The following is a 17302-nucleotide window of genomic DNA, read 5'->3' as shown; positions in this document are numbered from 1 at the left end:
AAAAATAAATATATATCTCTCAGAATATATTTTTCTCTTTGATTATTGTTATTTTGTGTGTTTATGTGTGTGTTTTTGTTGGTAATAAATGTTATGACTATGCCTACTCGTATTATATTTATGGGCCGGACTTAATATTTTTGATTCCATTTTTATTGAAGACAATGCTCGGACCGTTCTAGCGACGTAGAAGTGAACATGCAAGAAGTTGGGATCCGTCGTTTAGATTGGCCCGCTCGAAATCCTAACCTCATTCGCCAATTGAGCATATCTGATGTTGAGATATTCTAAATGAGCATAGAAGATGTTCTAATGATTAAAATCAGTGCAACCTGTTCCAAAAAACACCAGGGAGCTAAAAAGAGTAATTGCAGAGTTTAAACGTATTCCTCGTAACGTTTGAAACATCGTGGAAAGCATGTGCAGAAGGATTCAAGCTGTGATTTTGGCAAAAAAAAGTCAGACTCGTTATTAGGTTTTACAATAATAACTGTATTTAATTTTAAAAAGTAAAAAATCTTGTCTTCATTGTCGACTACTTATTACTGTTTTGCCAGAATTCACTTTACGCGCATTAATTTTCACTATACGTAAACACTAAACAGTCGTCAGACAATTTAAATTCATTAATCGACCTAAGAACGTAAATTTCCTTAGGTGCCCGTTTTTTTTTTATTGTTAATACAACCGGGAATACACGTTTCGTAACAGTTAATCGCGGTTGAAAATAAATACATACTTAAGTTATAATAATTTAATGATACAACTTTCTAGGTCTGGGCCTCAGATATCTGTATCGGTTTCGTGGTCATTTATTTTTCTTAAGAGACAAGACGATCTTTTCGATTCTGAGCCTGAGATTTCCTGACGATGTTTTCCTTCGCCGTACGAGCGAGTGTAACACACATATATACCGGAAGACCATTTGTACAGCCGGTATTCGAACCTACGACCTCAGGGATGAGACTCGCACACTAAAACCACTAGGCCAACACTGCTTTAGCTATAATAAATTAGGTTATATTCGACTTTCCAGAAATAAAACAAACATAAATTGATATATAAACAATTATTTATTATAAATGACAACACATTTTATAAAGTTGACGTTTTTATTCACTTGACAAATACAATTTCAAATTTCCACGTTAATTGTACGCCGATGTCAGGAGCTTTCCTTCAGTTTTCCATTTTCGTTGGCCTTTGTGATACGTTCCACCATTTCGTGGTTGTACGTCGAATGCAGCATTAGCCCTAAGACACCAGCTCTGAAATATGGTATAAGAACAATTGTAGAGTCACTTTTTATGTTTTTGATTAATTTTTTTAATTATTATTTAATTATATGATATTTTATTAAAAAAATTACAAATTTATGCCTGAATAACAAATTAAAATACCAATAACAGCTGCTGCTGCGACAATTTAAAAAAAAAACTAAAATTTTACCTCTATGAGAGCGTTCAAGTATTACGTAATGAATTTTTTACCTTTTGTAAAACGTTACGATGCGGGGATTCAATTACGCGTTATTGTTATATTATTTTCAACTTTCCAGTACTTTACGTCACATAATGGTAACTTTTAGATATAAAGAGTCACTTTGGTGGTCACGAAACGTTTTACTTTTGGGTACAGAAAAACGTTACAGCGCGTAACATGGGGGAGGGGGGCTAATAATCTCCAAAAATTGCGTGACGTAATACTTGAACGCTCCCTAAGGGAATTGCTTAAAAGATTTTTAATAAAGCAAAATTTAAATTATTATAGAAAAATTATTATTAAAAATATTGTATGTACTTTTAAAAGCTAAACTTACCTAGAGGCCATAGCCAGTCGAATGCTCCTCTCCTGTTCCACCAGTTCATCCAATCTCAACCACTGTCGAACTCTCTCCATATCAATTTCGGCCCTCCGCAGTTTCTCCCACTGATAATGCCTAAGACAGGACTTCTTTGGAGCCCTACAGAACTCCCCTGTGGGGTCAAACACGTTCTTAACCAGGGGACATCCACACACATCTGTATCGATCACTTTGGGGTCTTTGAAGTGTTCTGGACACATCACCTGGAATATAATTTATATTTAATGTAAATTCAGTCATCTCATGAATCGTATGACAACCACAAGACAAAAATTTGTTGTTTGTATTTATTAATACTTTGTTGACTGTTTACAGAGATATAGTACAATTAATAATTAAATAAAAGGAGGGCAACTCGCGGCTCTTCACTTATATTACAGAGAGCAAAAGTTTGTTTGTAACGAATTAAATCAACATTTAATGGACCTATTTAAAAAATTCGTTCATCATTAGATTGCCCTCATTCACAAAAAACTACCTCATTTATAAAATAAATAAATTTATCGATCATTACATATAAAAACGCTTAGAATTGTATTTAGTGGAGTAACATAGTGTGTTATTGATGTTAAAAATTACATAAAACTTAGGGAGCATTCAAGTATTAGGTAACGTATTTTTTTTCCTTTTGTAAAACGTTACGATGCGGGGCGGGGATTGAATTACGCATTGTTGTTAATATTTTTTTCGGCTTACACCACATAATAGTAACTAAAGAGTCACTAGGTGGTCACGAAACATTTTACTATACTTGGGTACTGAAAAACGTTACGCCAAACTTGTCGTAACGCATGTAACTACATGCATGTAATACATGGGGGGGGGGGGGGGTCAATAATCTCCAAAAATTGCGTTACGTAAGGCCTACAACGCACTAGCGGCTGGCCGTGATGCGGTGTGCCGCTGCGGCAGGCCGCAGTATATACGGTCTGCCGTAGCGGCATGCCGTATTCCGGCTAACCGTCCCTATTGCGGTCTGCCGCAATCGTCACTCGTCAGTGCTTCTTGAAATATTACAAATTCAAATTTAATGACGTGGAATAAGTGATACATGTATTAGTCTAGTCGACAAGTTCAAAATGGAACAAAATAGAGATACTACTCCTAAAATTATGTGCGATAGCTCATTGGATCCGGAATGACGTCTAGAAAAATGTGCTAAAAGCGTGTATTAGCACATAAAAAATTGCAAAAGTTATAGACCATTAAAGATGAAAAAATAATGGCATTTAGTTTTTTGCCAATATTTAATAAACTATTAATATTTAAGAAATTTCAAATAAAGATTCTGAAAGAAGAGGAAATTTCTAATAAAAAACTCCTGACTCCCAGAACTCTATCTCCATTATTTATAATGTTAATTTAACGCTGAAAATAGGTCTGCGGGTGACATTTTTAGGATTCGCGCGTGGCGTCAAAAGCGACTACGGCACATTAATTTATTTATTTAAGGTATTGAATATTTTTTTTTAAATTTGAAAAAATTATGGTGTGTTCTGAACACTATAATTAATTTATTCCCGTTGAAAATTTTACTTAAAGTTAATTTTTCAACAAGTTAAATAATTGTTAACTAACGAAATTTTCTCGAACGACCGTCTTAATTGTAAGTGAAAAAAAATGTTTAAATAATGGTCGTAAAAATATTTCGCTTCGTAGAGCCTTTCTTACATACATACTTAACAAGATCGTGCCATAAAAGTTAAAAAAATATTTATACTTTGTTTATAAAAATTTTTTTACTTAAACAAAAACTTAAAAATCCATGTAATGATGTTAAAAAAATTTTGTTTTTTCTCAATCATCATATAATCGTTTTTTTATTAATACAAGATATTTATTGATTTGCAAAAAAAAAAATTCCCGCCATTTGTTGATAATTTTTTTTTAAACAAATTGATTAAATCAATATTTAAAAAAAAAATTTTAACACAACTTTATTACATTAAAATTTTTATGATTTTTAAAAAAAAAATTTTTCCTTAATAACAATTTTTAATTGTTTATAATCGTTTTTTGTAATTTTCTATTGTTTAAATAATTAGTTAAGAAATTTTTTTTTTCCTAAAAATCATAATTGACAGTCTTCTATAAAGTAACAGAAAAAAAAATTTTTTTAATCAACAATTCTATTGTTTATTAACTTACCAATTTGTTATAAACAAATATTCAACTTTTGTTTATTTTTTTTCTAAAACTTCTAAAATTAACAAAAACAACCATATATAACAAAGTATAGAAAAAATTTTTTTGTAAATTTTTTGATTATCTTGAATATTACTTTTATTTAAAATTAAAAAAAAAAATTTCTATACTTTGTTATATATGGTTGTTTTTGTTAATTTTAGAAGTTTTAGAAAAAAAATAAACCAAAGTTGAATATTTGTTTATAACAAATTGGTAAGTTAATAAACAATAGAATTGTTGATTAAAAAAAATTTTTTTTCTGTTACTTTATAGAAGACTGTCAATTATGATTTTTAGGAAAAAAAAAATTTCTTAACTAATTATTTAAACAATAGAAAATAAAAAAAAACAATTATAAACAATTAAAAATTGTTATTAAGGAAAAATTTTTTTTTTTAAAATCATAAAAATTTTAATGTAATAAAGTTGTGTTAAAATTTTTTTTTTAAATATTGATTTAATCAATTTGTTTAAAAAAAAATTATCAACAAATGGCGGGAATTTTTTTTTTTGCAAATCAATAAATATCTTGTATTAATAAAAAAACGATTATATGATGATTGAGAAAAAAAAATTTTTTTTTAACATCATTACATGGATTTTTAAGTTTTTGTTTAAGTAAAAAAATTGTTATAAACAAAGTATAAATATTTTTTTAACTTTTATGGCACTATCTTGTTAAGTATGTATGTAAGAAAGGCTCTACGAAGCGAAATATTTTTACGACCATTATTTAAACATTTTTTTTCACTTACAATTAAGACGGTCGTTCGAGAAAATTTCGTTAGTTAACAATTATTTAACTTGTTGAAAAATTAACTTTAAGTAAAATTTTCAACGGGAATAAATTAATTATAGTGTTCAGAACACACCATAATTTTTTCAAATTTAAAAAAAAATATTCAATACCTTAAATAAATTAATTAATGTGCCGTAGTCGCTTTTGACGCCACGCGCGAATCCTAAAAATGTCACCCGCAGACCTATTTTCAGCGTTAAATTAACATTATAAATAATGGAGATAGAGTTCTGGGAGTCAGGAGTTTTTTATTAGAAATTTCCTCTTCTTTCAGAATCTTTATTTGAAATTTCTTAAATATTAATAGTTTATTAAATATTGGCAAAAAACTAAATGCCATTATTTTTTCATCTTTAATGGTCTATAACTTTTGCAATTTTTTATGTGCTAATACACGCTTTTAGCACATTTTTCTAGACGTCATTCCGGATCCAATGAGCTATCGCACATAATTTTAGGAGTAGTATCTCTATTTTGTTCCATTTTCAACTTGTCGACTAGACTATATCTTATGTTCCATAATAAACATATTTTATTATTTTATTTTTTACTCTTTTAAAATAGGTTTACAATATTTTGTTTACATTTGTTAAATAATTATATGTGACGACGTAGGTAGGACGGCTAACCGCGCCGAGTGCGTGGAGGGGACGCGGCGCGCCGCATCATTCAACCGGTGCGGCTCGCCGCAGCTCCAGATCAACCGGAGCGGTTGACGGTTGTCCGCAAGTCAGTGCGTTGTTATCGTGCGGTTTCATGTAATAATCGATGTGCGGCCAGCCGCAGCGGCACACCGCATTGCGGCCAGCCGCTAGTGCGTTGTAGGTCTAATACTTGAACGCTCCCTTACCAACGAACATGAAACATTGCTTTAATGAAGTTTACTCCTTAAGAATCGATTTTCATATATAAGGCGCCCGGTATGAGAAAATATGAGAAAAATGTGAAGAGTAAAATCTACTGATGAATGACCTCGTTACGTTTTTGGTGCGCACCTATATTTTAAAGGATTATGAACCTTCGTGCTATATGGTTACGGTTTTAATTCATTTGTCCTCGGATGATACATGATACATTGATGCATGTGGAATTGGACCTTAAGTCAATACATCAAAATTTCATTTTGCGAAACGTCAAAAGCTTTATTATTTTCATTAATTTGTTAATTTACCCTTTCATGGTATTAATCTTTTTTCAGTTAAATAAACTCTTTTTGTGTTTGTTTAGACAATCGTACTTAAGGAGTAAACTCCAGTCATGCGTCGGAGATGACACACACAGTTTTTTCTTTTGGTTTATGTATGTTGAAATTAACCTCTATAACTAAGTTTTTTGCTTAAAGTAAACATAAAACTTACCCGTAGCCGCTTACAGTAAGTCCCGTTAGAAGCATTGTAATAATCACAGAACATGCTCTGCCCATCAATCCTGGTGCGGTGGCGACTTCCAAATGATGCTTGCGCCTCATATTTGACGAAGCACTTCTCCATATGTTTGACCGCTGTACGGGAATGGATTTCGTGACCACAGGTCACACAGTACATCGATGTTTCATCGTCTAGTTCCTACAGTCATTAAAATTAAACTGAGTATTTATTTTAAGTAAATTTAAATTAATTTTATTTATTTCGTAATCCTAAAGCTAACATAAATTATATATAAAAAAAAACAATTATACTTAATATATGGCCAAAGATGAATTACATAATATGTAATTACAAAAACTGTCATAGATTTTTGTGATATTTAAACATATTATTTTAATATTGCATTACACATATAAATAAACGTACGTAATAATTCGGGTTCGATTTTCGGAAAACAATAATTGTTTGCGATGGTGAGTGCAGAAGGCTGATCAAATCCACAAAAAAAATCAGTGGCGCTACAACCTTTTTAAAAGTCAAAAATCATTTATTCACATAAGCAACACAATGTACACCCAATGTCAAAAAATAAATAAAGGTACATTAAATTCTTCTAATTTAACATTTACTTTTTTAGGTTTGGGCCTCAGATTTATATATCTGTTTCACGATCTAGGCAAGTAGGTGATCAGCCTCGTGTGCCTAACACACGTTAACTTTTTGGGTCTAAGGCAAGCCGGTTTCCTCACGATATTTTCCTTCACCGTTCGAGCGAATGTTAAATGCACACATAGAAAGAAAGTCCATTGGTGCACAGCCGGGGATCGAACCTACGACCTCAGGTATGAGAGTCGCACGCTAAAGCCTGATCTGAACTGCTCTGATCAAATCCACTAAGCAAAAATATGTCTGTCGTATGTATTTGTATAACACCTAACCTTTTCATCACTATGCTGTATAGTAGCGTGTTTAGCCCTTTCTAGCAAAGTATCCAATTCAGTATGTTGCTTGTCCAACGCTCTAAGCGCTGCCTGCGCTTTAGCCAACCCGCTACGGACCACTTCAAGCGCTTTACGATTGTGCTGTTCAGCGACACAGCTCGATAGAGACCATTCTTGTATGCGTTGAGGAAGCACCTACAAAATGTTATTTGAGTAAATTAATAATTTAAATTTAATTTTTTTTTAATGTTTTCCCATTTTACACTTCCTTGGGAGATGTATAGCTGTAATTTTTTTCAGATTTTTTGCAAAACATTTTATAATAAAAAAACCCTAGGATGTCTTATTCTACAGAAATTATTGTGTGTACAATGTTAGTAATACTCGTTCTCACGTACTCTTGAAATAGAGAGCAACAACCGTGAATATTTTTAGTTTAAATTGTAATTCTACCAAATAAAAGTTAATGCGACAGTTTAAAAACAAGTAAAGGTGGTAATAAATTATTACGTTCTAGACATTCTTTAAAATTACCGTCGTAACGTGTGGTTACTGCGTCGTCTGTAATTATGTTTAAGCAGTGAAGCATTCGTAAAACGCTATTTCTAGTCTAACTAGACAAATACCTGTAATGTAAATTTAGTTATTGAAGTTATACTTCTTTAGGCGCGTTATGAAAAATTGATGAGAGTGAAATTTTACGATGCGCGCGCACCGTGACACAAAATTAACAGAATGAAGTTGCCCACGGAAGATGCTACGGCATTGGACATAATTTAAAAACCACATTCGAATAATAATAGAATTTATGTTACATTTAATGTAAGAGAATAATAATAAATATTTATTTATTTAATTTTTCAAATGTAAACTGAACTTTATTGACTATAATGACTCCTTTTCCAGTCTGATTATTTAATTGTAATTAATTATTTGCATGCAATCAAAAACTATTTTTAATAATGCCAAAGAAGTATAACTTCTTACGCGCGTACATAAGTACACGCACCCTTTTTTTTACTATTTACACTAAATGAAAAACAATGTTTAAATGGTCAAAAACATTCATTCATATATATATTTGTATATGTAACATTCATTCATATATATATTTGTATTACCTTATTTTATATTTCCTTAAAAAAATAGGGTTTGCTTTTACGACTTTGTTCCCATGGTGAAATAATTACACCATAGATCATGGTGTCAACAAAAACTTGTTGAATACAGAGACTGGCGGGGAGTTTATTGTCAGTTCTCGTTCATTCCAGAAATTGTAAATTGAATTGAATTTCTTCATACATTACAATAAATGATATTTTCTAATTGTCTAAAATTATGTTGTCAATGAAAATACCTGATATATCCTTGCTGTAGCCAGACGCATACCACATTGAGGTGAGCAGTACTTCGAACCATATTGAGCAGCTCTTGTGCATTGAGGGCCATAGCAGTGCCGAGGCTCAGATGTTTGGAGATGAGCAATGGACTCCTCCGGCTCATACACTTCGCGTTCGTGATGTTTCTTTTTTATACGGTTACTGCTGCAAAACAAAGAACGTCGTCATCGTCATCGTGACGTCACTATTAACTTTAAACTGACTGAACATAAAAATTACTCGATTTGTTGATTTGTATATGGGAGCGTTCAAGTATTACGTAACGTATTTGGGGGGGGGGTCCTTTTGTAAAACGTTACGATGCGGGGCGGGGATTGAATTACGCGTTATTGTTAATATTTTTTTCGACTTACACCACATAATAGTAACTAAAGAGTTACTAGGTGGTCACGAAACGTTTTACTGTACTTGGGTAGAGTAATGTACTTGGGTACTGAAAAACGTTACGACGAATTAGATGGGGGGGGGGTCAATAATCTCCAAAAATTGCGTTACGTAATACTTGAACGCTCCCTATGTTGGTAGTCGATATTTAAATAAAAATAGAGCAGTGTTGGCCCAGTGGCTCAGCGTGCTACTCTCATCCCTGAGGTCGTAGGTTCGATACCCGGCTGTGCACCAATGGACTTTCTATGTGCGAATTTAACATTCGCTCGAATGGTGAAGGAAAACATCGTGAGGAAACCGACATGTCTTAGACCCAAAAAGTTGACGGCGCGTGTGTGAGGCACAGGAGGTTGATCACCTACTTGCCTATTAGATTGAAAAATGATCATGAAACAGATTCAGATATCTGAGGCCCTAACCTAACCTAAAGAGGTTGTAGCGCCTCTGATTTAATTATTTTTTATTTAAATAAAATATTTACCTAGAAACTCGGGAGCTTTTCTTAGCCTTAACACACTGCCTTTTTCGACATTTGAGCTTCAGCTTGTTGCTACCACCATATTTGTACATATCTTCACATGCATCACAACTGAAAATATTTTGAACAAAATTAAAACATATTTATACTAGAAGTAATAGAACAAAAGCTAAATTAGCTGATTTACTTGTACAAAAATATATAAAACAATAAATGTTTCAAATTGGAGATATACTTGTCCTCAACTGTTTCAAAAATGTGTTTAAAGCATTATTAAGAGCTGTAAAAATATATTTTTTTTTTTATATTATGGAACATAAGATACAGGTATCACTTATTCCACGTCATTAAATTTGTAATTATAATAATTAGTAAGTAATATTGCAAATAAGTTTGAGAACACTTCTGAAATGACTATATTTTTTATTACGACTATAGGAAAGTTGCATTGGCATTTAATGCGTCACGCAATGTTTCATCAGATACAACACCATATACTTGATACTAAGAATATATATACATACATACAAAGTTGTTAATGGAGCAAAAACAGAATGTCTCTACAATTACATGACGCATTCAGGTGTGTCCGAAACTTACTGTCCACAATCATTTAGCTGTAAGCATCCAGGGCAGTCTCCACAGCCATCCTTTGCTGGTCTTTTAGAAGTTTTATTTTCGGAATACTCTTTTTCTTTTTTCTTCTTTCTACCCTCATCTCGACCTATAAGCATATTTAAAGGATATTTTGATAGAAAATTTAAAGATTTCTGCACAAGAATTAAATAAAAATTTAAGTAATGTCAACAATAAACTTGGTGCTACAAGTGTTTCTGTTGCTTCGAAGGTATCTGTTCCAAGCAACCTTATCTCACCCAATATCTAATCTTAATCAAAACAAACAGTTAAAAAATATATTGAATAACTGCAAGAGTGCAAAACTTAATTTAGAATACAAAAAAATATAATACTAATAATACAAAAATAATAAAATCAATGAAATCTTAATTTTAAAAGACAACTTATAATTAATAAACTTACCAAAATAGAGGGAAAAAAGAAAAATCATATGTGAAGATAAAAACATAATAAAGCAGTAATGACACATAATCTTCAAAGGAAGGAATTTTGAAATTGAAAACAATGGAGTAAAGATGATAGAGATATCATCATATTTACACTATGCAAAAATAAAGAATCATCTAAGAATATCAGAAGCCACATAAAGTTTACAGTTTTTTTTTATTACTTTAATGTGACAATCCAAAGATAAGGTTTGAGCTAGTCTTCCAGGTTTTTCAGTGTTTATTTCAATATTCTTCACATTATACCTGAATCTCCATCATTTTCTCTTTTCTGTGGTCTGAATTTAGTTTTAAGGCTTGGATCCTCCTCTCGACACCGATCACAAAAATAGTTCTTGATGTATTTAGCTTCTTTTTCAGATATATTAATACAATCTCCATGATACCATTCCTCACAGGCATCACATGCTCTGAAAATTACAAAATCAATAGTTTATCTACAAAAATTAACAATTAAAAAATTAATCTCACCTCACCTAAATAAGGTTCAAGTTAATTTATGTTTTGAGTATGATATTTTCATGTTTTTACTCTTGATGTCTTGTTTACATTCACACATCTTTCAATGGGTTTGTGATGTAAGTTCCCTAAATACTTATATGGTATGTAGAAAAAAGTACATACCAAGTACCAGCATACATAAATCCACGAACAATTGTTGGTTTTTACTTACATCATAAATCTCGAGCTGTCCGAAGAACGACATATACAATATGCTTGCCCAGCTTGATTTAATAAACTGGTAATCTTCGACTGGCGCTCGGGTAAGTCAAATTGTTTCGCAATATCTGCTTTCTGAAATTAGAATAAAATTATTCAAATTTTGCTGTAATAGTAATTTACGCTAAGAAAAATAAGCTTTTAAAATAATGCTTACACTTTGTTTATATTTCTTCATACTCATTGTAAAAATGTACAATGAACACTGTTCATCTACTAACAATAATTACAATCGTAACAGCATTCATCCACTTTAACAACAGTATGGGTCCTGTATGGACCAACGAATAAATTATTGAATATCAAATAATTATTTCAATTTGGAAAATTATTCACATTCAACAAAATACAAATAGATGAAATTGTTGTTGGTTGTCAATGTCAATTGTTACTTAACATTGACACACTGTTATAGACAGAAAACACTGGCAATTGTCATCTTAGTATTTAGATTAATAGAATAACAGAGACTATACTTAAAGGGTAACCTTAGATTCTAATTTGAGTCTTGAACTCAGGGTAAGATTAAGAAAAATCTAAATAATAAAATCTTTACGAATTTATAAAAAATATACTGATGTTATAAAATATTGAAAATCATAGTGCACTGACGTATAGACCAATATAGTCTATCTAGTTTGTAAATAAATCCTAGTTTCCATAGCAACAATGTTCTTATTGGTTGATGTTTTTTTCGATTTTCGATCAAATTTTGATTATCAAAAGAGCTTTCAGGTTTAGCCCTATTATTTCACAAAACGTAATAACGAACAGTTGGAGAGTATAAAATGGAACATCAAGATACTCCTCAGATCATAACCCATATAGAACATAATCTTAATCACTCAATTTTTGACTGTAAGTGGATTCCTTGTTCAGCCAAGTTTGTTGTAATCGGATGTCTGCCCAATGGAAGCGGAACTATAGAAATATTTGAAATAACATCCGGTGAAGTGAATAAGATCAAAGATATAGAGCGTCCTAATTCATACAAATGTGGAACATTTGGAGCTAGTAGTGACATTGAGAGGAGACTTGCTACAGGCGATTTTAAAGGAACTTTGGAAATATGGTAGGTACTTTATTTATTTTTGTATTTAATACCATGCTCCTTTGATAATGTACTTATGATACCATATTCCTTGTATATTTTTACTTAAATATTTTTAGGGACTTGGAAAAAACTTGCCAAGTTTATATAACTAAAGAGCATTCAGATATTATTAATTCCATTGATGGTATGGGCGGCAATACTATGAATTGTGGTGCACCAGAAATAGTCACTGGAAGTCGAGATGGTATATCTGTACATTTTTAAAAAAGTTACACTGGTATAGTTCAATTACCTAATCTATTTTTATTAGGTACAGTAAAAGTCTGGGATCCTCGCCAAAGGGGAAAACCAGTTGCAAACATGCAGCCAGTGAAAGGAGAAACTAAGAGAGACTGTTGGGCTGTAGCTTTTGGTAACTCCTTCAATGATGCTGAAAGAATTGTAGTAGCTGGCTATGATAATGGTGATCTTAAAATGTTTGACCTCCGAACCATGTCTTTAAGATGGGAATGCAACTTGAGAAATGGGGTTTGTATATAAAATGTTTCAACTAATTATTAGAGCAATTACATTTTATATGTAATATTACTTATATTTTAGGTTTGTTTTGTGGAATTTGATAGAAAAGACATACCCATGAATAAATTAGTTGCAACTACTCTAGAGGGCAAGTTTCATGTGTTTGATGTAAGAACTCAGAATCCTACAAAAGGATTTGCACAGGTAAAACTAAAATAATTTCTGTCTAAAAAAATTTCCTCGACTTTAAATTGTAAATCATTGTAAAATTGAGATAACTATAAATCTAGACAGTGTTTTCTTTAAGTTTATTTCTAACACATTCTTATCTCTCAACCTAAGAAAAAGTGCTGTTAGTGTATTTTAAAATTATGATTTTAGGTACTTGATAACTCAACAAAGAGTGGTACAGTGTGGGTATCACGACATTTGCCACAAAATCGCGATATATTTGTAACTTGTGCAGGAAATGGACAAGCTTCTCTATGGAAATAGTAAGTTTAATATGATATATAAGCTCACTATATCTTAGATTTTGGCAAAACTCACCTACTGTGTGTATGTGAAATAATGTCCTCACTAAAAGATAACTTTTATTTTAGTTGATATCATTTATAATAACTAATAATCATTAACACTTTTTTATAACACTTTAATAACATGACATGAGCAGATCCTAAAATAATTTTATAGCGAGTACCCAGAGCAGCGTTTCCATGTGGATGGTGACGGGGTGGCTGTAGGCGTTCCTGGCAAATTAAAGCAACTCCAACGGATGGTCATCAGTTCTCAGCCAATAAATGCACTGGACTGGAATAGGGATCACCTAGGGTTAGCTGTTGCAACAGCTTATGATCAATACGTGAGGGTTTTAGTTACCACCAAATTGAATTTGCATTAAGAAATTATTATTTAATTTCTACACAGTCCAAAGTAATATTGGTCTTATACCATTTCTAATGTGCACATTTTTCTCTTCCTGTGAAAGAGTATTGACTTACTAGTTTCAAGATATAATTAATTTAGTCATAAGTTTGTTTTGGTCTTCAGATGACTTTGTGTTAAAATTAGTTTTTTAGACTGTGAAATAATTAAGTTTAAATATAAGTACATATTTATTTCATTGATCTGTGATAAGTTGAAGTCGGTGAAAAATAAAGAACAAGAAAGTTTTCTAACTCAAAAGAGTGTTTTATTGACTTAGCACTTATCATAAATAATATTAAGGCTAGCATTCAGTTCTTATTTACGACTAATGTTAGTGTCACTGTCAATACATTGAATGTTTAGTTCATCGAACTAAACCTAAAAATGCTGATTTTACTGTCTATGAATGTGTTACCAGTTGCAAATATTATTCTGCAAAAAAACAGCATTTTTAACCTAGTTCGTGTGTTTGACGTAACCATGTGTAGTGCTAAACAAACATCCATTACAAAACACAAGCGTAAAACAAAATTCATTAAAATCTAAATGAACACTAAATTGAAGGTAGATTTTATGAATAATCTAACTGCGGGAAAGGCCAAAATACTAAGCTATAATGTTATCACTTTTGCTTTAACATATTATTATTGTTATATTAAGAACGGAGTCTAAAGTGTTGCCACATTTATAAGATGTTGTAGCAACACTGTTAAAGCTCTGATCTACTTAAAATATTGTCTCACTGTTTGCTCCAGTAATGATAACTATAATAGCAGACTTGAAACACGAAATAAAGCCCGATATACAATATACCCAAAATTTGAAATTAAAACTTCTAAACTAGTTTAAATTGTACAAAAACTAATTTTCAAATGTAAGCTAATCTACAACTAACTTATTTAATTTTTACAATTTCATTAACTATGTGAATATATCGTTTGAACTTGGGAGATGAGATCCATACACGAAAATAAATTTGGGTCTCCCGTTGACATAAGTTCGAAATTTTTTAAAATCTGTGCTTGTAAAAAAAGTTAAAATGGTGCAAAACGTAAACTGAAATCGCACATTCACTCACCTCAATTTATTGAGTTTTTAAGTTTATTCATTCAAAAATGAGTGAGCAAATATGTTACCATGGTTACGGCGCCATCTTTGTACCAACGAAGATGGCGTCTGAAATGTCACTATGACGTTTTTATCTATGTAAATGTAAATGATTTATTCATATTATATTGTACTGGTTTTTCAGACATCTAAATATAAAGTGATAACTACTGCTGTGTATTGAAATTTCTTATATTCAGCTCGGTCCACTAATACGTCTTATATTAAGCCACACAAAAACATAAATTAAACTTATATTTACACATATTTATTCGCATATAGCAAAATAATCTGCAGAAATTGTTATAATTCATTTCGAGAGCGATTTACAAAGCTTATCTTACATTTAAATACACGAACACTTGAAATTATATGAAACAATACGATATTACATGATACTATTGATGCAGAAATTTAAATGGAGGTATTCAAAATATATTTTAAGAAAAAATGTTGAGACAAATTTAAACCCATTTTATATTCAATTACCAAAAACACTCGATGTATTGAAAATCTCTATGTCATGCCTTCATCTGTTCAGATTACAGCTCTGTCTTCTAAGTGGAGGACCTTTGAGCAGCTATTACATTTAACAAGACTAATTTCAAGTTAAAGAATTTAAATTTCATTATTTTTCCACAAATTAAACAGTTTAGGAGATTTAGACTTTCAATAAAGTATTTTTATTGTTTTTGATTACAGTCCGTTAAATGTTGCGTGTGGTAAAGAAGGAAAAATTGACGAAAGTCAATTGTCAAAGTTCAGTGTTGCAACAAACACAATCTTGATATTGGTATTTTTCAAGGTAGTTTTGCAAAAAAATTAAATGTAGCAACACAATATGCCTAAGTTTGACTTCCGTAAGTCAACATCGCATACTTTTTAGTCATACGGGAGTCTAACTTAAAGCTTAGATTTTGAGAATCGAGACTTTTTAAATGGGATCCGTTCGTGAAAAATTTACTACATTTTAACATTGGATCCATCGCCACTAGAACATCAAGTATTTTTTTTATTAATCATTCGATCAATTACAATCAATTATTGCTGATGATACATTATTTCCCAACTTTACTTTATCGGATGCCTTTAGTATTAATACTATTGCTTAAAACCATCGAAAAACATATTAATACAAGGCAAGTAATGTTTGTACTATATTTTTCTACGTAACCAAAAGCATCCTTTATAGGAATTAAATGAGATTCCATATGGTTTTGGTGAGTCATGAAAGTACCCTCAAGAAACGGAGGGTAGTCATAACTAATGCATAAAAATTTCGTGTTCCTTGTCTTCGGTTACCTGATACTAGCAAACCTGTAAAGAAATATGTGATTAAAAAAAGTTGTTTTAAGTTAAAGGATAAAACTTTAAAAGCAAGTGAGGAAATTGATTTTTTTTTGTAAGCAATACCAACTTGACTAAATAAATAAAACACACAATCTGATACGCTATTGTGGAGGCCTTCTTATATAATGTACTAAAATTATTAAGAGGAAAGATTTTTATGTTACATTGAAGAAAAGAATTGCCTCTTCTATTGACTCTTCCCTCATAGAATTAATTAAAACATAGACAATATTTATTTTCAAATCTATGTATTTCAAATCATTAAATAAAATAAATATTTAGCCGTTAGTCCGGGGGGCGGGGGTATAAATATTATCGCTTGGTTTATGATACAAATAGGATATTTCGTCTTCAATTCTCAGTAGCCATGTTGTTGAAGTGAAAGTTAGTAATTCTTTTTTGGGAAAAGGAACACTCTTCTTTAATAAAATCCCAGAGGCTCTTTTATCCCTGCCTTTTAATAAATTTAAGAAATGTATTAAAGAAAAGCTGTGTAAAAAGGCTTACTGTGAAGTAAACGATAATCTAGTTGATAAAAGGGCCTGGGACTAGTGCTAGACAGGTTACTTCTAATTAATTTGCGATATTTGTTTTAAAATAAGTGTTGTTTGATGATTATCTATTTTAAAAGAATACCGAGAGTTTTTAAGCTTGCTTTTTCTCTCGGCCTACACCCTCTGTCTTCTTTGCCGATGCGGGATTGCGGGATGTCTACCGTAACAATTTAATGACGTGGAATAAGTGATACCTGTATCTTATATTCCATAATATACATATTTTATTTAAGAAATAGACGAATTCCTAAAGGTGCGCTTACACGGGCAACTAAAATTGCTCAATTCCAGTCAATACTCGTCAATTATGACGTCACGACTACATCAAGCAATTTACGGCAACGGCAACAAGCATCAATACTGCGCAATACAATATTGAGCGATATGGCGCAACTTCATCAACTAGGCAATACTGTCATACACGAGCATTTCAGTTTTCGCTCGCTATGGACGACATTGTTCTTGCTGCGGCGGTTTGTAGCGCTTTTTTTATCATTAATCAAAACCAAAAAAGAAAGAAAAGGAATAGGCGTATTGGGTGCGATCGGTTTTGGCAAAGAGGA

The 17302-nt window shown here is 31.5% G+C and overlaps 3 protein-coding genes across 5 annotated transcripts in view; 1 reads left to right on the top strand and 2 right to left on the bottom strand.

The window, feature by feature from the left end:
• Positions 1-1057: 1057 nt before the first annotated feature.
• On the bottom strand, positions 1058-11600 carry LOC125054636 (CXXC-type zinc finger protein 1-like). 2 transcript variants are annotated; one of them, XM_047656652.1, is made up of 10 exons: positions 11386-11600; positions 11182-11303; positions 10755-10918; positions 10024-10147; positions 9427-9534; positions 8516-8699; positions 7156-7353; positions 6209-6415; positions 1820-2067; positions 1058-1268 (listed from the first exon to the last, which is right to left on the bottom strand). In XM_047656652.1, exons 1-10 carry the CDS (start codon positions 11410-11412, stop codon positions 1166-1168), a joined length of 1485 nt encoding a protein of 494 aa, XP_047512608.1. In that variant the 5' UTR covers positions 11413-11600; the 3' UTR covers positions 1058-1165. The 2 variants fall into 2 exon arrangements, with proteins under 2 accessions (XP_047512608.1, XP_047512603.1); XM_047656647.1 differs by having other exon boundaries at positions 8516-8702; positions 11386-11598.
• Positions 11601-11747: 147 nt separating this feature from the next.
• Positions 11748-13986, top strand: LOC125054660 (dynein axonemal assembly factor 10). The gene is made up of 6 exons (XM_047656679.1): positions 11748-12300; positions 12399-12526; positions 12593-12810; positions 12883-13005; positions 13183-13295; positions 13495-13986. The coding sequence occupies exons 1-6, from the start codon at positions 12017-12019 to the stop codon at positions 13700-13702; spliced, it is 1074 nt and encodes a 357-aa protein (XP_047512635.1). The 5' UTR covers positions 11748-12016; the 3' UTR covers positions 13703-13986.
• Positions 13968-17302, bottom strand: part of LOC125054649 (protein pellino) — a 74048-nt gene continuing 70713 nt past the window's right edge. For both annotated transcript variants that reach the window (XM_047656665.1, XM_047656670.1), the window contains exon 10: positions 13968-16152. The gene's annotated coding sequence lies outside the window, so the exon portion shown is untranslated. The remainder of the gene's footprint in view (positions 16153-17302) is intronic.

Source organism: Pieris napi, chromosome 1, assembly GCF_905475465.1.
Source record: "Pieris napi chromosome 1, ilPieNapi1.2, whole genome shotgun sequence".
Classification (NCBI taxonomy): domain Eukaryota; kingdom Metazoa; phylum Arthropoda; class Insecta; order Lepidoptera; family Pieridae; genus Pieris; species Pieris napi.
The sequence above is the reverse complement of the archived record's forward strand: the minus strand, read 5'-3'. Positions and strand labels throughout refer to the sequence as shown.

Bases quoted from the DNA above. Each gene is read 5' to 3' on its own strand.
- LOC125054636 (XM_047656647.1), bottom strand. From the start codon at position 11,412: ATGAGTATGAAGAAATATAAACAAAGT. The intron at 10,919-11,181 runs GTAAGTAAAAAC...TGTAATTTTCAG, and splicing joins GACAGCTCGAGATTTATGAT to AGCATGTGATGCCTGTGAGG. The intron at 9,535-10,023 runs GTAAGTTTCGGA...AAATATTTTCAG, and splicing joins CAGCTAAATGATTGTGGACA to TTGTGATGCATGTGAAGATA.
- LOC125054660 (XM_047656679.1), top strand. From the start codon at position 12,017: ATGGAACATCAAGATACTCCTCAGATCATAACCCATATAGAACATAAT. The intron at 12,527-12,592 runs GTATATCTGTAC...TATTTTTATTAG, and splicing joins AGTCACTGGAAGTCGAGATG to GTACAGTAAAAGTCTGGGAT. The intron at 12,811-12,882 runs GTTTGTATATAA...CTTATATTTTAG, and splicing joins AATGCAACTTGAGAAATGGG to GTTTGTTTTGTGGAATTTGA.